This window comes from Rhinolophus sinicus, linkage group LG06 (genome assembly GCF_036562045.2).
Source record: "Rhinolophus sinicus isolate RSC01 linkage group LG06, ASM3656204v1, whole genome shotgun sequence".
NCBI classification, from domain to species: Eukaryota; Metazoa; Chordata; class Mammalia; order Chiroptera; family Rhinolophidae; genus Rhinolophus; species Rhinolophus sinicus.
In genome coordinates, this window is record NC_133756.1 from 56,306,099 (window position 1) to 56,330,045 (window position 23,947).

Sequence of the window (23,947 nt, forward strand, 5' to 3'; positions counted from 1 at the left end):
TTCACATGTAAGGCAATTCATGAAGTTAGGGAATCTAATAACCTAAATACATTTTAAAACTTCTACGGACCCCATTTAATAGGTGACAGGGACAATTAGGAATTTTGAGAATATGTGGAAATGTTCCCTGAAGAAGACAGTCAGGGAGATGACAGGATTTAAAGTGATTGAGTGAAAAACTTCATAGCAGGGGTGGGTTAGGTGGTCTTTTGTAAGAGGGGTTAGACTTGTGGGTAACTTTGACTTCTAGGTCTTGGTCCAGTGTGCTGAAGGGTTAGGCAGACTTTGGAAAGACATAATGGTAAGCTTTCTAACCATGTAGAGCCACATAAGATGTGGTCTGCTTCTGAGGCAGGAGGGGTCCAACCACTGGAAGTGCCCAAGCAGATGGAGGTGGCTGATCAGTGCTGACATGACGTGGGGGTGTGGGGGTCTTTTGCCTGGGGTGGGCCCAAATCATCCAAGGTTTCCACCCACATGCCTCTGCTCATATGGTCCCCAGGCCAGAACTCATTTCTCAGTTTCTCCATTGCAGCCTCAGCACCTTCTCTCCCACCTCTCTCCCCATCTATAGGCATGTGGTTTCACTTTGCTTTAGAAATTTCAGTGCTGAAGGATTGGCTCAGTGTCAGCAAACAGGCTGAGGCCAAGCCCTGACACCCTCTGCTTTGCCGTGCCATTGGTGTCTCCCCAACTGGGCCTGAAAATTGCTTTAAAAAATCTTCAATCTACTGCTCCTTGCCCTCTGATTACAGAAGGCCTGTGCTCTTTCCAAAGGTCAAGGTGTATTTCCTAATACCTTTCAGCTTCTTCCTCTGCTTCCTTACAAGAGCCCCCAATCCTTGTTCCTTATAAATTCCCACCTCCACAAAGCTTGGGCAGGACAGGAAACACAAGGCAGGTTGAATCACTCTGACCCAGCTCCTACTTTATCCATCTTGGCTTGTTTGCGGCCTTTGTCTGAGGAATAGAGCCGCTTTTTCGTGGCTGCTATCACGCCTGTACCTAAAAACTCCCATGCCCCACAGCCATTAATTTTTGTTCTGGAGGCTTTTAAAAGTCAGGTCTCCTCCTCAGAGATCCATTGGTCTACAGCACAGAAGCAAGCATGGGAAGCTTCAAATGCTGTTGCCTTGAACAGATACTTGGGGGCTTGTAGATGGCTTCAAAGAATAGAATTACAATGGTATTTCCACGAGCAGGTAGAGTTCCCGAGGAAACTGGAACTATTTCTCCCCAATCTGGCCAATGATCCTTGTTGAGGGGGCTGATTTGCCCTGTGTTTTATGCTGGACTGGGCAAAATAAACAGTGTGCACAGAGAGCACTAATTGCTTCATTTATTCCTCCATTTAGCCAGGGAAACATCAGAGTTCATTCAGCCTCAGAATGGAAAATTACATGTTGGGGAGAAAAGAGCCACACTGAGGGAATGACAATGCAATTCAGGTTCCACTCGTTCATGTATTTTATTTATCCAGTGAAGGGAGGAGAAAAAAAAAAAAAGAATACAAAGGTGCACAAAGTCTGAGAGAATACCAAGGTCACATCCTCCATTTTCCTCAGTCCACTGAAATCCACAGATTAAATAAAATTGCAAAGGTATGAGACAAACATCTTGCTGGAGAATAAGAGGTCTTCTTGGAGAAAGAAAACCCTTTTTAAGGTTAATATCTACTCAGGAGTTTCTTATTTGACAATGGCTTACTTTAGTCTTTATAAAAATATGGCAGCATCATATAAACTGCTGGGGTTGGATATTTAAGGGTAGCTGGGCAGAGGCTGCTGACTGGCCGACTCTCCAAGAGTCCAGGTCTGAAAGAGTCCCACTGTGGTGAGGGCCAAAGAACATCATAAATATCCTTGGGAGTGGGGAGACATGGTGACACATGATAAAAAAGGAATCTCAGATATCACACTCCGGGATTCCCATTATACAGATGGGGAAACTGAGGCTTGGGAGATTAAATAATTTCCCTAAGGTCACATAGCTAGTTAATAGTAGGAACTCCAATTTCTTGGCTTCTAAGTCAGTTGTTTTGGACATTGTGTAAATAAATGCTCCCAACATTAACTTCTTTCCCAAGATTCTACAGTTGGCAATTTTAGCTTTTTAAGAGAAAAAAAGTAAAGAAAAAAAAGATGTATGGAGAACTCTGATAAATTTATATCCAATCTCAAGAACCTCATGTTAAGATATAGTTGAAGGACTAATGTTTGGTTCAAAGTCAGGGAACTTCATTTTTCTAAGAATACCTATGACAATATCTTATACTTAGTGAGACAGGAATGGAAGGCAGCACCACACAGGGGAGATGAGAAAAACCAATATTAGAAAATAAAATGGGCCACATTAGCGATTGTTAGGCTGGTCTAAACTGTTTCAGCGTTTTCCAAAAACACGGAAAATGACACTAAGTCACAATCTATGAGAGGGGAGTGTGACAGGACCTCTGGTGGGCACACAGAAACACCCTCTAAGCAGCTGGGAGCCCGTGCACAGCTGGACACATGGCATCCACTTTCACCAGAGCCACTGAGCTGAGCGAGTGTGAGCTCACGCCCGTGCTGCCCACGGTCGAGCACAGGCCAGTGCAAATCAACACCAAATCTCTGTCACTTCAAAAGCTGGCTTGCTCTGTTGTAACCCTGTGAGTAAATCAGAGAGGGGGGGACTGGTGGTGGCGTGGGGCTGGTTCAGGTTGCCGAGATAGGCTGCACATTTTGAACCCTGGACAAGGTGACTGGTATCTTTGTTTCCCCTGGGCCCGGAGCTTTTGTAATGGGCTGGGAGTGCGCCTTGGTGTCTGCAATTCGCTCTTTAAACTTTTGCTGCAGGAATTTTTCTTCTTTGGAGTAACTTTTTGCAAACACCGACATCAGCAGGCACCCTGCCATGGATGTGCCCCCAATGCAGAAGAGCACAGCTCCTGCCAGCTTGTACATGTCAAGGGCTCCATTAAACTGAACGGCATGCGTGTCGACCACCACGAAATCAGCTTCACCAAAAGCTTCAATTTTGGGGGGCACAAGGAAGCCCACTGCCAGAACCGTCAGTCCAAGAATCACAAAGACTGTGCCAGAGATGAGTCCGACCTAGAGAAAGACACAGTGAAACAAGACAGATAAGCATGGTGCTTCCGCTATGCCTGAGCTTCCCAGGGCAGGACTTGTCTTGGTTTGTTTTTTTTTGAAGGGAAGTGCATTTTCCTAGTCACCCCTAATTTATATGCCTACACGATTTTCTGGTTTAAAAAGAAGGCAGGAGGAAGACCTTTCTGATTTTAATGCCAGCCAGAAATTGCAGTGCTGTCTTGATTTTTTTTTTTTTCCTTTGAGCTTTCAGTTTGTACAATGCTTTGCAGTTGACAAAGCCCCCCTTTGCCTACATTGTCTCATTAGGTCTTGGGGAAGAGAAAATCAGCCCTGATATCCAGGAGCTGGCCTGACTCTATCCGCTAGGCATAGCTGTTGTTAGAAGCCTCCTGGAGCTCACAGTGAGGCCATGTTGTTTTCCTGTCAGCACAAATCAATCTCACAGAACATAACATCAGACAAGCTCATTCTGTGCCTGTGATGAAGTGCGACTACTTCATCATTTTCTCTAAGCACAGACAAAAACAAGGTCATTGTGCAAGCCACAAAATACACAACACTTCCCCTCACACCCCTCCCTACCCCCCCCCACACTTATATGAATGACTGCTGTTTCTTTACCAATTACTGCTTTAGTCTGGCTCTAGGCTGCTCTCCATATAGACAAGATTCATTAAGAAATCAAATCATAGAATTGTCCCTGACAATGCAGTGATCTCCTGTTCCCTTAGACCCGCCCCCAAACCACCCAACCAAAGCCTATAATATGTCCTTTCTCATACCCCCTTACTGAAATACCCTATGGGATCATCTCTCTCACTATGATGCGTAATAACACAACTCGCCCAATATATCGGTATGTACCGGTGGTTTTGGCTGGTGGACATTGACAGTCTGTATAACTACTCACCCTTTTCTCAAGTAAGGGCGGAAGGAATCATAACCGCCAGTTTACAGGTGAGGAAATGTAGCCTCACAGAGGGTAGGTCACTGGCCCAGAATGGACAGCTAGCAAGTTGCAGAGGAGGGTGAGAAGCCACAGATCTCACCCACGGCTAGTGCTTTCTCCTCTAACATGAAACTATTTGGGCTTTACTTGTGCAGATGAGAACTGTTAGGAATAGCAGATCGAGATTACATTGCATCAGCTCAAGTTCTAATAAAATGTAGCACACTGAAGATGGAATGTAACATACCATTTAGTGGTTTAAGCTCAGAGGTGTGGAGTTAACAGATTCAGGCTTGGAGTCTAGCATGGCCAACTAGAAAGTCACTTAAATGATTCTCTTGTTAATTTCCCATCTCTAAAATGATAAATGGTAATAGTACCTACCTCATACTGTTGTTTTGAGGACTAAATGAGACATGCATGAAAGTACTTACTCCTGTGCCTGGCTAAGTAATAGATTGTAACAAGTAGCTGTTATTACTGGGAAATGTACCTCTCATAAAATTAGGCTACATTGGCATCCATATTACAACATAACGCTCAGCACTTGGAACAAAGAACAGCAAACATAGTTATTTATTTTTTAAACACATTTTTCATTTCCTCCTGTTTCTAATTACTTTTAGTTAGAATAACAAGGTTGGGAAAATGACAAAATGCATAACACCATTTAATCTGGAACATTTAAAGTATGTTTAACTTATTTATTTATTACATTCTAGGGTAATACACTAATAAAGAGGTTTGGATAACAGAAGGAAAACATTGCAAATCCATCACCTTAACAAAGGGGGGAAAGGGGAACGAGTATATTGAGCATTGTGGACCTTGAAAAGGGATATAGCTGCCAAGAAGGACTCCTTGTGGTTAATTGAGCTCAAATTTATAACCAGAGTCTCTAAGCCATTGGTGAGGCCTCTCATGCACGCTGCATTTCTGGAGAAAGCCACAGGTTGAGCTGTCAGCGTCTTACACTATGCTTCTGCACAGTGTGTGCTGACCGTTACAAAGAAGTTCCTGGAATTATATTTTGACCAATGGGCTGAGACCTGACCGCTGCACAATCAGAGCTGTGCAACTGCATCCTCATTTACATCTTTACTGACCAATCAGAGTGGTGCCAGCTAATCATACTGTGCTATTTGAGCCAATCAAACTGTGCAAATTTGGATTGCAGAAAAATGGGCCAATCAGGGACCAGGGTGGGATCTTTCCCTATATAAGCCAGCCTCCCCTTTCTTTCAGGGGAATGCACTTTCTGTTTCTTCTGGAGGTTGTGTTTCCCAGGCTTGCAAACTGTTTTACTTGAATATAGTTTCTCCTTTTACTGTACCCCAGATTGGAGACTCCTGATGGCATTGGATTGGTAACAGTGACCTTTTGTTGACAGCATCTATTGTGAGCTAAGCATATTGCTAGGTGTATTTTTCACTTTATCCTCACCAGCATCTTATGAGAGGTAGGTATTTTTATTCCCATTTCACCTGTAAGAAACTGAAGTTTTTAGGATTGAAGAAGCATAGTTGCAGGTCCCATAGCAGCAGGTGGCTTGACTTGGCTCCAACCCAGTACAAGACTTCTAAGTGCTGCCCCGCCTCTTTTATTTTCCCATGTTACTTCACCAATTACTATTTCGTATACTACCTGCTATTTTTTTTATTGCAACAGAGTTTTTGTTACCATAAATGGACAAAATTCCATTATGTAATATTGTAAAAAGAAAACTGAAAAACAGAGTCAATATAATGTCTTCTGAAAAAAATAGAAATTATTCTACAGAAGATATTAGTAATACAAGAAAAGTTGGTTTATAAAATACAATAGTTTGAATGGCTTTCTACATTTTTCTAAAAATGGTGGTGAATAAATTCACCTCCAAAGACTATTTTTTAAAAATAACTTTAAAATAGTGACTCACATTGGAAAATTCTGAATGCACAAACAAAATTAACTTAAACATCCATGGGGACAAGCTTCATATGTCACTAAATTACGTCCCTCCTCAAGAATTGGCACTCATTCTCAAAAATTGAGGCCAGCGAAAATGTATCCATCTTAGTTTATGAGGTTCTTAAGAGCAACTGAGGCCCATGTTATGCATCTTCTATTTCTGTCTTGTCTCTCCACAGCTCTTATTGTGCTTCATAAATATTCCTGACTGACTAACCTAAACCACCAGACTGCTGAATATGGAGCCAGGTGATTGATTCTCAGAACAGCCTGCTCCTCAGCTCAGCAGTGCTTTATAGATTAAAATCCACTCTTGGAATATCACTCAGAAGCTAAAAGGCAAACCATGACTTGCAGATGGCGGAACTTCTGCTCACTTTAAGAACTTGAAAGTGGCTACTCCCTTTTCCTTGTTATATTGGAGTAGCAGAGAGATGCCTGCCATCTATGGAGGGGACCACAAGGTGATGAAGAGCTAACTCCAAAGATTCTGAAGGAGTCATCAGAGCAAAGCTAATGCGGATCTCCAAGAGGTGTGGCCAGAGAGGGACTCCAGATCTGTTAAAACATGCCAGGGAGAGCTTGGGCTAGTAGGTGCGAAGGAGCAATGATAGGATCAAAACCTCCCTGCCTCTTAACTTCCTAAGCATATAATGGAGGTGAGGAGGGATGTTGGGATGCATAAACTTAATCCCGGTACCATGTTGGAATACCGGAAAGAATAAACGAACTTTGGTGGTGATGCTATACAATATCATAACAACTGTCTCTGGTCACAGCTCTAAGTTGAAGTGGTCCTAGGTCTAAAAGGGGGCTTTCTATTAAATAGACTTAAAACAATGCAACACAGAGGTATTTTAAGGATCTAAGAGACCAAAGCAGCCCTGTGCAGGGCCATGCAGAAGAATTGAAATGCTGCTGGGCAAGAGGCCTCCCCCAGGTATACCAGAACAGCCTGAGGCTGTGGGGTGATTAGATCAACAGAGAGAGAGAGAGAGAGAGAGAGAGAGAGAGAGAGAGACTGCCCCAGACAGTAACAAAGCTAAAAGACAGCAGCAAAGACAGTTTCTGAGCTGTGATTTCTCATGACTCTCTTGACTGCAGGGAAGGTGTGTGAAAACCCAGTCCCTGCTGCTGGAGAGGAGGGCTGGATAAAGAGAATTTGGATTCCAGAAATTCTGCTGCTGGGGGCGACAAGACAGAGACGGCTGTTATTTTGACCAACATCCCTTTCATTGTATCTCCATGAGCTGATGATTTCTGAAAACGCAGTTTATTCCAATAAGCAGAACTGGCAGCAGTAGCAACGCAGCTGTTCTGGCACAGACGAGGCAGTAATGACTGTTGGAAGCAAGAACTAGAGTGGCAGGGAAGAACAGCGTCTGGCGGGGAGTGCTGGCTGCAGCTAACTCTGAAAGGAGCCGTCTGGGTTAGAGGTAACTCAGGGGAAGCACATCAGGAGTGAAGCCTGGCTTTTCTTCTTCATTAGCCCTGAGGGCTGTTGCTGACCTCTCCTCAGCAGGATCTGAGCTAGGAGGGGTGTCATTTGCCAGCAGTGATGACAGATTCTAGCTCATCTCTCCTGACCTTCTTGCCTGACCTGCTTGTAAAGATACTGAGCTTTACAAAGTCATGGCCTATGCCGGGGTCTGATCTAGGTCCTTCCACATGCTTTACCTCCTACAGTCCTCACAGTTGCCCTTCACCTGGGTAGTGATACCCATTATCCCACATTAGCTCTTCTACCTTACAGAGGCTCTGTCCCTCTAGCATTCAGTTGCTTCCTCCTGCAAAACGTATCCCAGATCCCCGTGTTCCTCTCCAGCCACTGCTTCCACTCCTTCCTAACCTTGATAGCCAAGCTTGGTCCTCCATGGCTTCACTGAAATTGCTCTCTCTGAAGTTACTAACGATCTCCTAATTGTCACATCAAATATGACTTTTCTCTTTTGATCTCGTTTGAATGTTCTGCAGCCCTTCATGCTTCCTGAAAACCATCACTCATTGTTACCACTGACACAACTCTCTTCACTTTCCACATCTACCGCTTTAATAACCCACTCTCAGCCCACTTTGCCGGACACTGTTCTTAAGTTATTGGTGTTCTCCAGGGTTCGACCCTTGACTCACATCTTTTGTTCAATATGTCCTCTCTAGCATTTAACCTGTGGCTGCAATTTCAAACCCCACCCATATACCGATGATTTCCAAATCTCCAACGCCAGCCTAAATCATTCTCCTAGGTTCTAGCCTCATATTTCTGAGAGCCAATAAGAGGATCTACACAAAAACATCCCCAAGACTCGGGAAACCAAAAATGTTAAAAAATGGTACTCCTTCCTTCATTCCCAACTTTTCTCTGTTCCTGCTAGCCACCCATTCACTGAGTCTTTCCTCACATTCACAGTCAATAGATAATTAAATATTATTGATTCTACCTGGTAAAGCTCCCTTGAATTTCGTCTCTCCTCTCCATCCCTACATCTACTCTAATGGTGCAGCGACTCTTATATCATCGCAATAGCATTCTGATGGTCTCCATTGCTACTCTCATCCTGCTTTATCCATCTTTCAAGTACCATCTGAGAAAACGTTTAAAAACAGAATGAATGCCACATGGTTTCTCTTAAGAGGCTTCCATAGCTCTTCTCATTTTTATTGTAAAACCAGCTCCTTACTATCCAGCAAAACTTTAAAGACAAGTCTAAGATGGAAGTTTAAATTCGGACTTAGCTCAGGGGAAGCTGGAGCGATCAGGATGGAGAGGAGGAAGGTCTTGAGAGAAAAGAGAGGGACGAGAAGCACTTTTTCTTTGAGTAAAGGCTGTGGAGGAGGCCATCTGGCTTATCCCTGAACATGGCTGTTGGACACCCTTTGAGTGGTTTCTTATACAGGTTTAGGAAAAGGTGAAAAGGAGAATAATGCTGAGGTGAGGAAAGAGTGATTGGGAGTGAGAAGACTTCTCCCATTAGTTCATACCTGCCATACTTAGGCTGTTTGCTGCACAATCAAGTGGCAACAGCCTTAGTCAAGGTCTAGTGCAAAGATAAGAAAGAAACATTCCACCTTAGGCAGCAGCAGAGGGTGGCAGTGTGTAGGTGGGACCATGTCACATAGAGTTTTGCATATGGCAGCAGCTGCAGGCACTGGGATAAAGTAGTGGCTGAGGCAACCATGCCATAATGCAGAACATGTGAGGCCCAGAGAATGTGTGCAATATTCTGTGTGTGTGTGTGTGTGCACGCACGCATGAGTGTGTACACCTGATTATGAGATAACCTCCCCAAGAAAGCCCAGACTTATTATGACTTTGCCCCCTCACTGTACTCAAACTGGAAGCTTCTAGAGAAATTTGTTTCACGGCTTTTAAAAGTCTTCCGTGATCCAGCTCTTGTATGCATTCCAACATTCATCTCTTGACCCCTCTCCTTCAACTTCTGAACTTGTACCCCAGCCCTACTGAACTATTTGCGGCCTCCGGAACATGCTGTCTTCTCTCATGGCTCAGTGTTTGCAGCGCTTTCTTTCTATTGGGTGCCATGTTGCTGCTTGTTCACAGGTGATCTCTTCTGTGGGGCTATTTCCTCCCCAGGCTGCATCAGGTCCACCCCTCCCCCAACCCTGTGCTCCCAGTAAATAATATGGCTCGGGAGTGTTGGTCATGTTGGGTTGTGATCATCTATGTACATGTCTACCTTCCCTACTTGTGAACTCCTCCAAGTCAAGGCTGTATCTTATTCCCAGGTGAAGAATAGCATCTTATTCACAGTTGAATCCTAGAGCCCACCACATGGCCTTGTGCATAGTGGACATATAAATGTCTGTAGAAAGTGAGACTAGCACGGTGAGATAGATGCTATGTAGATCCACGGGACAGAGCAAATATTCTAACTCAGGCCCATTTGATACCAGTCTCCATTCTCATTAAGCCCGTCCATGCTGCCCACTGCTGAGGAGATGGAGGTGATGAAACAGTGATACTTAGGTTACTCAGGTTGACTGTAGGGTTCCGAACGGCCAGTGTTTAGTGATTAGGATTTGAGTCTAGGATTTGGATTTTGCTGGGACATAATCTCTACGAGGCCATGGACTTTTGCCTGTTCTTTTTTTCTTTCTCCGAAGTAGGTCCAACACAACAGGAACAAATACTTTCTTGTTTGTGTAAAATAAAAAGGAGAAAATATTGAAATCTGAATTCTGGGGTTGGTAATTTACTGTGAGTTCTTTAGTTTAAATCCATACCTATATATTGTTTGATGGATTGACAGCATCGCAAATCTCATAACCCACCACTGCTTTGGATCCACACGAATGCTGACAGTATTCTGTATGTCAGTGGCATTTTAGGCTCTTGGCACAACAGAACTGTCAAGCAAATATTTGCTTTTTGACACACACTGAAGCAACCACCCACTTATGTGGGTAAATACAAGATGTGCCAAGCATGGCTATGTATTGCGTTGATCCAGGCCAGTAAGGATTCACCAGAGGTGACACTTCTACAGGGCAAGGATGATGGCTTGATCAATTCTAAAACAGAGCATGTGACACTAGTTAAGGTTTTGAATTAACAAAGGTCTTGGGTAATCTATGGTAACAACTATGTTACCCAATACTTTATTTATTAACTAGATTTCCAGTTTTATTTTCACTTCAGAACTCAGTGTCCCATATGGCATCTGGTAATAGTAACTTCTACATCGAATGCTTATTGAGTGCATACTGGACATTGTTCTAAGCTCTTTGCAAATATTATCTTATTTAATTCTCACAACTTTATATGATCGGTACTATGTGTATCACTGTAAGAATCCCATTAAGGTCAATTACTTGCCCAAAGTTGCAAAGCTATTAAATGGAAGAGGTGAGATTTAAACCATGCAGTCTGAGGACACAGAGTCCATGCTAAGAATCATTATGTGACATTGTCTCTTGTTACAGCCTTGCGAATAAATTGCAATATCAATATCAATGTTTAAAATTCTGAGATCTTTTGGGAGAAAGTCAGGATGATTGGAAATCCCTGAGGCACAGAACATTAGAGCAGTATGGGACCTGAGATATCCTCCAAGGCTGTATTTTCTCAGCATCTCTTCCTGAATCCTCAGCCTTTTTTTGATTTCTAAATGTTAGAATGTCTCAATGCCCTCTTCTATGCCCCTACTCTCTTCCTAGGTGATTCCCATCTAGTCTGGTGCCTTATATGCATTCTACATGCTAACGACTCCCCATCCATGAACTGTAAATTAGTGTATGTAAATTGCCACTAGAGTTCTCCACTTGCATGTCTAATAGGCATCGTCAATATAACATGGCCAGAATCAAACCCTTGGTTCCCCACCCATCCCACTGCTCTCCTCGTATTCTCCATCCCAGTGAATGATAACATGATTCACTAAATAGCTTGGGCTACAAGACTTGTCTCACATCTTTGTCTCACATCGGATTCATCAGCGTGTCCTGAGCGCTTGGTCTTCAAATTTTATGCTACATCTGACTACTTCTCACCATCTCCACTACCATCATTTTGATATAAGACACCATCATCTCTTACCAGGGTACTTTAACAGCCTCCTGAATAATCTAGCTGCTTCTACACTTGTCCTTCTATCACCTACTTTCTGTACAGCAGCCAGAATTATCCCATTAAAATATTAGTCAGATCGTATCACTCCTTTGCATAAAATGTCCCTGTGGCTTCTCATGTCTCTCAAGGTAAGAGCCAAAGTCCTCGCTATCATGTACAGGGCTCTACATAATTTATCTGTGCCATTATTTTTGTGAATCCATCGCCTTTCCTTTCTCCCTCTCATTCCACTCCAATCAGACTGTATCTCGTTATTTTTCAAACACACTGAACTTGTTCCCATTTCAGAGCTTTTAGACTTGCTGCTTTTCCAGCCTCGCATGACCTTCAGCCAGATAATTTAATGGTCTGCTTCCTCCGCTTATCCTGGTATGTGCTCAAATGTCATCTCTTCTGAAAGGCTTTCAATAATCAGCATGTGTAAATACCAGTCCCCCATCACTCCCGCTCCTCTTATCCTGTTTTATTTCTCTTTGTTGCACTTGTCACTACCTGACATTCTATTATATGTTTTTATTTGTTTATAGTCTGTTTCCCATGATAGATTATAAATTCCATGAGGGCAAAGACTTTTTCTTCTCCTGTTTGCCACTCTCATCTCCAGCACTTTGAAACTTCTTGGCACAGAATAGGTGCTCACTATGTTGGTTGACTGAATACATAGTCTAATGAGGCTCCTTCATTTGAGAAAGTTGAAGCTCAGACAGCTTCTTGATGACATAGCTAGCAGAGCTAGAGCTGACTTGCTGACCACTGTATTATGTCTCAGCATTAACTCTCCTAATTATTTCCTTTTAATCATGGTTGTAATTTGTCAAGTAATATTTAGCAAGCCTCTGAGGGAGGCTGAAAGCATATAATGTTTGGTCCACGGATGGCTTCACAGTTGGTGAATTTAGTGGCACATGACTAACAGTAGCAAAAATAATAATAATGGCAATTATACTTATTGCTGTTTAACCTGCAAATCAACAATGATGCTGTGCTTAGAGGCTTTCTTCAGCCCATGGTTTATAGTCTCCTTTCCTAAGGGAGGAAAACTGCACTTAGCATCCCTAGGAGTGACACACACACAGAGTTCCAAACCTCCCCGGTGCTCTGCAGCTACAGTACTCACCATATCCAACACCTGTTCCATTTCCTGAGTTAAAAACACGCTCTTGACTTACCTTCCAGAATACTGAGCTCCACCTGTTAGGTGATCTCTGGATCTGGAAATCATCCTCATTCTCCCAGATCGAGGTGGCACAGTCCTCATAAAACTGGTGCAGGTAGGACCGGACTCCATAGCGCTGGTAGCCGCCCTCGCCAGCAGCCTGTGCCTGCTTGGACCCACAGACGTTGCTACAAGAACTCATCCTTCCCAGCTGGAATGACAACATCCACGTGCATCACCCTCACGCACGCTGGCCTCAGAATCATTAAAGGCACATTAAAGGTGAGAAGCAGGCTGAGTCATGCTCTTTTCTTATAAGACACTTTTTAAGACCTGTCTTTCTTATAAGGTTAATACAAAACATCACTAAATACTCAATGACTAGACCTGTTTCTTCATACATGAAATAAGACATAACAGCACAGTTCACTTAAAGTATGCAAAAATTTAACCATGAAGCACATAAGAAATGTCAATAAAGAAGACGAGATTTTCATTATCTTGATGAGAAGTCTTCAATCTCTCAGAATCCAGTAGTATTTACACTTAGATATTAGGCAGGCAGTCACTCTATACAGATGGAATTTGTCTTAGACAGTCCTCTCAGCTGCTTAACCATGTTCCCTTGTGGAAAAGACATGGTGTTACCTTTAGTAGTTTGAAATTCTGCCTTTGGATCTCATGTATCTTGCACTAACATTTTAACTAATTGTCAAGTTGTACAGACACTTTATTAAAAACCTGCTGAGCAACTTACGCTTCACGCTTTATTAATCACTAATGGCTTGGCCAATAATTTACAAATCACTAACTGTAACACCTGATATTTCAGTAATTGTCTGTGGATACATCTGTCCATGTGGGATGCTAAAGTGTAGGGAGTAGACCCTGCCTTGTATTATTTTCCACAAAGTGTCTGGTATAAATAAGAACTCAGAGAGTGGTTAAATGAAACTATATTCCAGGTGAGTTGTTTGGGACTCTGCATTTTTCTTGATTTGACCTACTCAATACCCTTAGAGACAGGCATTTGGTTATTAATTCATGGTTTAAAAGAGGATTTACTGAGAGACAGCAATTTTGATGAGTAAGGGAATTCTCAGTTACTCTCTGCTCCTTTGTTTTCTGATTGCCATATAAGCAGATTAGCATGAAGCCGGAGGTGCTAAATGCTTACTTAGATGTTATAGTTATCCTCTAGATGGTTTCCCCTGTGTGGACATAGTCTCAAAATAACAAAGCAAGGAAGAACATAGAAGGGTATTTTCCCTTTGAATCAGGTTTTCTCAGAGTTTGTGCTATCATCCAGGCTAACAGAAGACATTAAATATTTCCAATTACTTATCAGGAAACTAAGTAGTTATGTTTATCTACAAGAAAAAAAATAATCTACATTTCTAGCAAGTGCCCCTGTGTGGACATTTGGTTTGGTTAGATAGAATCATGGGACTACCACCCAAGTTCAAGCCAGGGAGAATTAGCATTTTCCTGTCCCATGGCCACAAAGTGAACCTATAAGAATATCTTGTAAATGTGCGCCCTTGGGCACAAATGGGTTTGCGTGAGAAAATGTAGTCAGATTCAGGAAAATATGGCCTTGATCTTAGACACATGATGCAATCAGGTGCTACAGATGGTTACCAATAACCTCATCTTTTAAAATATTGGTTAATATTACATTTAGTAATATTACATTTAGCCTACCTCCCTGAAACATCTTTCTGTTTCAGGTATAGCCACCATCTAAAGATATCACCCAGGAGGAGAGAGCAGGGGAGGCTTTTGTTTTTTTAACTTATAAACATTTTGGAAGGATATCATTTCATTAAAAAAGTCAAGAGTTTAGAATGTACTTTGGCAGATTAGCGGAGCAAAGCCTAATGCATCAAATACTTTTGTTAACCTAGTATTCATACGAGTTTTCATATTTTGAATTCTAGTATGACCTACTTAGTACCTTTTATTTACTGCTTATACAATGAAGATGATTAATAAGGGCCTATTACTAGTAATGCATAATTTTAAAGGTGCTTTCTTTTTAAGACATTCTAATAAAATTTCAGTCAAAGGGAGATAGGATTATTATTACTAATTCTGCTTTGTCATTGAAGAAACTGAGGCATAGAAAAATCATCTGCTAAAGGTTATACCATGAGTCAGGGAGCAGATGAAACATGACAATTAACACATAGACTGAATCATATACTTGGATAATCAGAACCGACTCATCCAAATATATTTTTTTCAGATTTCCTACAAAGCATCAGAGAACTTAACATAAACAAAGGACAAAAATATATATGATAGGAACAAACAAAACTCCCTCATAGCAACAGTAAGAGTTATATTTTTAGATGCTGAAGTCATTCTTTCTCAGATTGAACTTTCATACAGAGCAGGACCATGTGACATACTGTAGTCATTCCCTGCACAGCTTGTTTCCGGCACATCGGATTAACTGTTTCTGCTTTATAGCGCGAGACTCAGTAGTCTAACTTTGTTAAACACAACATGGGTAACATCCTAAGAGAGATAGAAAGTGTCAAAAACAAATGTTGTTGAGGCTGAGTGATGGAAGGCTGTACTCTAAGTCAGAATGGATTTTTAGTGATGCCAGATACATTCCAGAAAAGGAATCCAAATGAGCCTTATTTTCCCCTCTAAGTACAAGAATATGGCCTGCACGGTGCTAAGCACACTGGGATCCAACCCTAGATCTTCATCTGCAACTTACTGGTCATGGCAGCTCAGGCAAGCTCACTAACGTGTCTGGGCTCTGGTGTCATCACCCTTAAAATACCTAAGATGGTTGGACCAGACAGCCTCTACTTCCTTCCTGATGGAGTTTTCCAGGAGTCTTTGGCCATGAATCTACAGAATGAGTCAATTATTTTTGTTGGATAAACAACTAGGTTTAATGATTTCCCACCTCCTCCCACACCCTCATTGATTGATTGTCATTGTCCCAAATTCTGCTTTATTATGGTATGTATGAAGCTTCAGTTTAAAAGAGCATATAAGCTATTAACTAGCTTAATTAGTTGGTATTAAGTAGAATGAATGATAATGTGTTGTTTATTTGTTTAATAAGTTAACTTCAGTATCATGAATATTGCCTAAAACAGTAATCCCTGAGGGTCTTAGGGATTCATACATCTTCCCAAACATATAACTTGTTGGGATTCACTCCTAGAGGAGAATTAACACTTTACAGGATCATGAATTTTAAAATATAACATATTAGAGTGAGAATTTATACCTACAAAATCTCAACAGAGCTACATTCCTCATAGAGAATCCAGTAACCTTTTGTCACAATATAGACAATATTACAGTAACTTGGAATCTTCTTATGAAGTCACTGTAAAAGCTGGGTAATTATTATACAATAAACTAGGGTTGCAAAGAAACAGAAGATATGTCAAAAGCTTTTTAGCGTGGCTCAGCACTTGCTTAATGAGCAAGGTTTCATGAGAATTCTGATAGTCGTATTTCAATAGCTATAGTAGCAACAGCAGCAAAAATAGTAATGTTAAATCTATAATTGTTGTACGTGACAGATCCTAGAGGGCTCCAATTTTTAGAGAAAACCTTAACATCCTAGGAAGTGCATGAGCGGGGCACTGGGGGAGGGAATATATTTTCCAATCTTATATTTAAATGAGTCTTGTGAATATTCATTTTATAGAACACTCTAGTGGAGTATGTTGTGTCCTCACTGACAGCATGGCCAGCATGATGGAACACAAGCAACATTAATGTCTGGTTGTTTGGTCATCTATGAAGAGGCAATTGTTTGTGTTCTCCCTGAAGGACATTCTAGGTGATGATAAGTGAGGATCCATCCATGGTTTTCTTTTTTTTTATATATATAATCTGTCTATGATATCTATCTCAATTGCAAGGACAATTATACATTAAATGGGTATTGAGTTCTCAGCAACATGGCACAACTATCATATCCCAGAAACCCATAGGAGAAAATCATACCTTAACTCCCCTTCCAAACCCTTCCAAAAGGCTTTCTGCAATCAGTACATGAAATGTCAGCGCTCTATCACTCTCTATCCCCTTGTCCAGATTTGTTTCTCTTCACAGCACTTATTATTACCTGATACTCTATTATGTGGTTTGTTTGTTTATGGTCTGATAGACCATATACATGATAGACTGTAAGCTTCATGAAGGCAGGGCTTTTTCTGTCTGTTTACCATGTTGATCTCAAGCACTTTGAAATTTCTTAGTACAGAGTTCTACATGGGTTGGAATGGGTGATAGGCTGAGTGGTCCTTCATTTTTCATTCCTCTGTTCGTTCAATGTTTTTTAAAGCACTAATTCTGTGCCAGATTATGTGAGGTGATGGTTACAAAGATGAGTGGGGCATAGTCTGCTCTCAATGGACTCTTGGATTAGAAGGAGAAACACTCATGAAGCAATAAATACAAAATGGGCACCAAAATGAGGTATTTGTGGCAGGAGGGAGCACAAATGTTGAGAATCCTTTGAACAATTCCTGGTTGGCAAACAAACCCATACATGTGCTACTATGATCTCTATGTGTGCCAATACATGAAAGTATCAATTTGTTGGAAATTCAAATTTGTCTCATATGTGCAGTTACTTTTTATTTTACTTGAAAAAATGTCCATAGCCATGAAAACAGAAATAAGTCTTTATGCCACATGAAATTCTAAGAACACCAGAGACTTTATATATTTGTCTTCATGATCTCCTTCAGCAAAGAGAGGCAGGAAATTGAGACACAAAAAGATGAGTGTTTTCCCATGGCTCTGTGTGAGTCAGTTGTGAAGCCCGGCACAGGCCCTGTTTTATTTATTCTATTTGAAATATCATTCAATTTTCATGCTGCTTTTCTCTCCCATAAAATCATTCTGAGATAATGAGAGTGAAGTTCCCATTAGAGCCACTCTTCCACAGGGCCAGTGCTGCAAGGTATAGGCACATAGATGATTCAGACCATTTATCTAACACCAAACCAAAAGGCCAATTCACGTAAAAGACTCAGATTCACAGTGGATGCAGGAAGGCATGAAAGCCTGTTAACAGCTTTTTCACTTTTAAATCAGGCATTCTGAAATTATGTGAGCATGACCTTAAAAGTTGAAAATGTATTTCTATCAATGGATCATTTGAGAGATACTTTATTTTCCTAGAATAGAGGTAGAGATTGTGGCTCTGTAGTATGTGCTTTTTTTATACCCTCTAAGTCAGTGGATATGCAGCCACCATATAAATTTTAAAAGAGGGGTAATGATATGCAATTATCTTATTAATTTACTTTTTCAAGATGTATTTTCAAGTAAGGTATACAATAAAGTCCAAAACCAAAATAAAAAGAAGAACCCATATTCTTTTTAAATCTCTTCTTTATCTACATGCATCACAAAGTGTTTATAAATCTACATGGGACAAGGTTTAAGTCTTACCTTTGAAGTCCTACTCTTCCTTTTTTTGTTTTATTTACTCTTTGACCTTTCTTTTTAACGGCACATTCTTCAATCCTATTTAAGAAAAAAAATGTCTGCAGAATGTTATCCAGACAAAAACCTCAATTTCATAAGCCATTCTCATAAGTTATACAGAATCATTTTAATGTTGACAAAAACATTGACAAAGGACTTCTTGTTCAAGAGTAGAGATAGCTTTTTTTTTCCACACAAAGGTATAACATTTTGTAACTTTCTACTGGGCTCTCTTGATAGTTTATAGAGTAAATGAGACAACATAAATGATAAGGACTCTGTAAACTATAACATTCTATACAAATGCTATTCTTATTTTGATATACTTATATCTCATGCAGTCAATGATATCATTTTATTTTACAAATTCTAAGTGAAATGATCACTTGCTTCCTCGATACTCCAGAATTGAACTATTTGGCGCCTGTTCCATTATATTATAAAATAAATGAATCTTATAGCCATTGCATTTTCCGATCTATCTACTTACATGCCTTTTAGACTTATTAAGGCTCTTTGGATGATTTACTTATTTGGTTGATTTTCACTCCTATATCCATTTTCTTCCTATCATGATCATTTTATTTTCCATCTGCCTAAGAAAACCAGGTGCCCAGGCAAGATTTAATTTAAAAGTCATTGCCAGCTATAGAGTTACTGGTTTCCTACATTATTCTAGTCATGTGAAACAAAATAATAACTGAGGACATATTTTTCAAGAGGTCTTTAAGAATTCTTTCTGATAATGAACAGTTCCCCATCCATTTGCAGGAGAACCTCAAAGACTTGAGATGAGTAAGCCTAGTTGAGAACTGACAAACTGTTTTCAGTATTTTGCAGGTTCTGTCTATATGAACCATAACTAAACCTTCTCCAAGATTCATTTTTTTTCTTTGCATCAAAATTTTATTTTGTGGTATCCTGGATCTGGATAAGCAAAAGAAAACAAGCCACTGTCATCTTTCTCCTCTCCTCTCCTCTCCCCTCCTCTTCCCTTTCTTCCCCTCCCCCTCCCTTCCCCTCCCGTTCTCTCTCTCTCTCTCTCTCTCTCTCTCTCTCTCTCTCTCTCTCTCTCTCTCTCTCTCTCTCTCTCTCTCTCTCAGCTGTGTGTCTCTCTCAATTCAACCTCGCTTCTTTTTATCTGTCGCCTTCCCCCATTTTCTCTGTAGGAATTGACTCCACACTTGCTCTTCACCAAAGGCTGGCTTGGAGCCCTTGGAGCTTTCCAAGGTGCTGAAAACATTTCTGCTCCAGAGCCAGGAACCAATTAAGCAAACAACTGTTTAACTCCAGCTCTGTTTTCTTTGAGGTAATCAGCCTTGGTCTTACCTCCACCCAACGCCCCTTTCTAAGCACAGAAGTGGTCCTGAGATAATATCAAAACATTCAAATATTTTTAGACCTGGCAAAGGAATGGGGAAGGCACGTGGGGGTTAAATTCAGCCTAGAAAACAAATCAAACCAGCTTTGCAAACTCCAAGTACATATATTTCACTCTTACCTAATATACAACTTTTCTTGTCTCACAGAAAATAAACTCTTAAGTTGTCCCTGTATACCTCCCAAATTCTTACATAACACAAACCACAAATCGCCAAAGCATGGTGTTGGCTACTCCTAATTTGTAAGTGTCCACGGATTTTAATATCATGATTTTTGTAGAGATAATAAACATGAGAGAGAGAGAGAGAGAGAGAGAGAGAGAGAGAGAGAGAACGAATATTTGTGCATGAAGAAAGAGGAAAGAAAAAGGGAGGAGAGGGAGAACTGGAGACAAACCTAGCATAGAACACCGCATCCCGGTCTTTGCATGTCTTTACCTGCCCCCTCCGATCCCCTGACCCGTGGAGCAAGTGCAGCCAGCTAGCCGCAGATCTCTCGCTGGGGTCCCATCTCCGCCGCCGCCGCCGCGGCTCCCGCCGCACCAAGCTTAGCCTGCGTGTGATTGACAGCTGGGCGCCCCGCGTGCCCGCGCATCTGAGGCCCGCGCAGTCGCCGCGGCTGCCTCCAAAGGGGCGGGATCGGCGCTGCGCGGGCGGGCGGTGAGTGGGCGAGGCCCGAGCGGCGAGTGGGCGGGGCCCCGAGCGACCAGGCGCGCGAGCCTCCTTCCGGCTTGCAACTCGGGCCTGTACTTCCTTGGGGGTGGCTCGTCCTTGTCTGTGCCCCGTGGAAGCTCCTCCACGGGACGGGAACCTTGCCTGCCTTGTCCACTGTTTTCTTCTCCCGCCCAGCACAATGTCTGGCCACAGCAGGCTCAATACACTTATATTTTTTTTAATGAATAGAGAAGGCAGATGCACCTGAAGTCTGCTTCTTCCACCACCACTCCTTTTAGGATGTGTAGAGACTTCTATGGCCCCTGTTTTTTGTCCTTGAGGAGACACGGGGTGAGGACCTTTTCTGACTGGCAAAGCGCTGCCCAAATGAGAAAAAAAAAAAAGCCTTACTGCGTCAGCATTGGGTGCTTTCAGTTCCTCACCTCGCCCCTGACCTCAAAGTCAGGAAGTTTCAGTGGGTGAGATGGAAGAAGGATGAAGAAAATGGAATAAATGATAATATTCAAGAAAAACTCAAATGCATGAAGATAAGAACACACCAGAAAAGTACCTGTGAAAATGTGTGTAGGTGTGAGCAAGAGAGTGTATAAACTCAATGACCCCTTGCTTCCTAAGACTCTGCAGAACATTGGTAAGTGGAATGGAATGAAAATGATCCCTAAGGTAGTTAATATTTGCACAGCCATTCTACACATGAAATAATAATAACACCTGACATTTACATAGTGCTTCCTATGTGCCAGGTATTGTTTTAGGTCCATCGCATATATATTAATTGTATGCATATGAAATCATTAAATCCTCACGTCAGCCTTACATGGTACGTATTCTTTATTATCCCAGTTTTATAGATGAGGAGGCTGAGGTGTAGAGAGAAGTGACTTGCACCCATGATGATACAGGCTCACAATTGACTTGTCACAGGCCACACTACTAAATGGGAAACGTGGATTGGAATCTACAGGGTTGTCTCCTAGAGAAGATTTAGGGTATAAGTGATATTTTTGCCTAAACACACTAAGGGACAACTATTTTTATTAAACAATGGATTGACCGAAGTAAATATTGAACAAATGTTTTGATGGAGAACCAAGGACAAGGATCTTTGTTCCACAGATTTGCAGCCCTTACCCCAGTTTCAATACTACAACAGTCCCTTTTTATCCATGTGGGATACATGGCAAGACCCTGATACCATGGATAATATCAAACCCTACATATACTATTGTTTTTTCCCTATACGTACATACACCTATGATACAATTTATAGCAGGATTCTTTTTCTTGCCTTATTAAGAACATTTACCTGTTCACTTAAAGGAAGCACTTCATGGCTTTTTTTTGGCATATCCAAATTGCCAGTGTCACTACTCTTGAACTTTGAGGCCATGACTAGGTAAAATAAGGGTTACCTGAACACAAGCACCGAGGTACTGATCTGATAACCAAGATGGCTACGCAGTGACTAATGGGTGGGGGTATCAACAGTGTGGAGATGCTGGATGAAGGGATGATGCCTGTCCCGCTCTAGAAGGAGTGGGGTGGTGGGAGATTTCATCATGCTACTCAGAACAGTGCACAATTTAAAACTTAGGAATTGTTTATTTCAGGAATTTTCCACTTAATATTTTTGGACAGTGATTGACTGCAGGTAACTGAAACCTCGCAATGCAAAATCGTGGATGGGGGGTGGAGGTACCACTGTACTTTTCAACATTACTTAAGCTTGTAGGTGCCACTGGTTTCTTTCTCCCTTCTCAGTATTCATGAAAGTGCTTTTTTTTTTTTTTTGGAGTTTTGACATGTTGCTTGTTAGTTTGCTTTACTCATGTTCAGTGTATGGATCTGGTGAACATTTATTTATTCTTAGATTGGTGTATTTTCCCGTCCTAGAAAGTCCATAAGAATCAGCACACTTCAGTCAGAGATTGGGCTTCAAGAAGGGCTGATTTCCTGATGTCTACCTTGTTAGTTTCTGCTAAGTGTCCTAGTCTCTTTTGACAATGTGTGAAGAATCCATCATCCATTAATTCAGAGAGATAGTCTTAGTAGGCTTGGGTTGGAGAGACCTGGATTTTAATGCTGGCTCTGCCAACTCCCATTATTTAGCCTGATCAAGTTTCTTCACCACTCTGTTCTCCATTTTCTTCATCTACAAAATGGTTCTAATAATATCTACTTCATATAGTAGTTATGATAATTAAACAAAGTTGTGTTTATTAAGTATTTATCATAATGCCTGGTACATAGTAAGTACTCAACAAATTATAGCTATCTATTATTATTATTAATTATTTAGCTAAATTGTTTTGGAGCCTATGAAAATTTTCAGCTTGGAGTCGCAAGTCTTCCAGACACTCTCCATTTGCCTCATCTCCTCTTTTACCAGATCTCCTTCTAACCTGTGACATCACTGGCCTCTCCGTGGAAGTTCCTGCTGAGGGTGGACGTGCCCAGCCAGGAGTCTGAGGGAAACACAGGTCTTCCAGATTCCACTAGTACATCTGCCTTTGCTTCTCTCTCAATCAGAAGTAACTTGAATTAGTGAGATAAAGTAAGATATGATTTATTCATTCCAAGATGCCTTTAAAATGTGAATTATCACTATTGTCTTATCTTTCACAAGCCATAGCTTTTATTTATTAGTTTTGCTAATGTTAGGGAACAAAGATGATCAGTTTGAAACAGCTAAGTTTTTACTTAGAACATATTGCACAATTTCCCTGAATAGATTCACAGAAACGTTTACCAGTGAATGTCTTAATTCATTATTCAGCACACATTTATTGAATGTCTGCCATTTAGGGCACAAAGGGTAAGATATAAACAGAGGCATTATGGAAAGTCACAGAGAAGAGGGGTCAGTGGAGGTTTTAGATTCCTGAATTGTTTTTCAGAAGAGATGTTGTGATTAGGCCTCAGCCTGCCCTTGTAATCTTATATTTCATGATTCCCCTTAAAAGTTCATTTCTTGTCACACTGAACATATTCTGTGTTCTTCAAACACAGCTTGCATTTTCTTTCTTCTCTTTATTTACTTCAGTAGTTCTCTATGCTTCTTCCCCTGGATTTGTGTCTCTGAATGCTGCCTATTCTTCAAATCCTAGCATGACCACCACCTTTTCAATAAAGCCTTCTTTGATATGCTTGAATACGATTCATTGCTCTTTATTTTGAACTTCTATAGCATCTAGTCTGACCTGTCTTGTGGTACTGCCCCTTTGTTATTTGCCTTGGATTGGCATTATTTGTGTATCTATTTACTCTCCCCGTTAGGCTTGCAAATATCATGAAGGAAGGATTTACCCACATTTCACTTTGTATTCTACAGAGTGACTAGTACATCACTTTGTACAAATTAAGTACTCATTTTTGTACAAATTAAGTATTCATGATGTGGATCTAGAGATGAGCATTAACGGGTGGATAAAATTGGGTGAAAGGAGTAGAGAAGAGAGTATTATGATAAGCTCAGGAAATGAAAAACACAAGAGTGAGCTAGCAGGCTCAGTTCAGAGATTTGTTCCTAGAATTCAGCGTCCATATGAGGAGGATGGGACAGTGATGGAGAGGAAGCTCCATATAATTCATTCACTCACTGAGGAGAGGCAGAGCCTGGAGCCACTAGACATTTCAGTGGTGGCCTCCATTGCTTCTGGGAGGACTGCA

General features: G+C 41.2%; 1 protein-coding gene across 1 annotated transcript; it reads right to left on the reverse strand.

The window, feature by feature from the left end:
- Positions 1–1,443: 1,443 nt before the first annotated feature.
- NRSN1 (neurensin 1) lies at positions 1,444–20,221 on the reverse strand. The gene is made up of 4 exons (XM_019752452.2): positions 20,042–20,221; positions 18,186–18,260; positions 12,751–12,948; positions 1,444–3,095 (listed from the first exon to the last, which is right to left on the reverse strand). Exons 3-4 carry the CDS (start codon positions 12,937–12,939, stop codon positions 2,697–2,699), a joined length of 588 nt encoding a protein of 195 aa, XP_019608011.1. The 5' UTR covers positions 12,940–12,948; positions 18,186–18,260; positions 20,042–20,221; the 3' UTR covers positions 1,444–2,696.
- Positions 20,222–23,947: the final 3,726 nt, after the last annotated feature.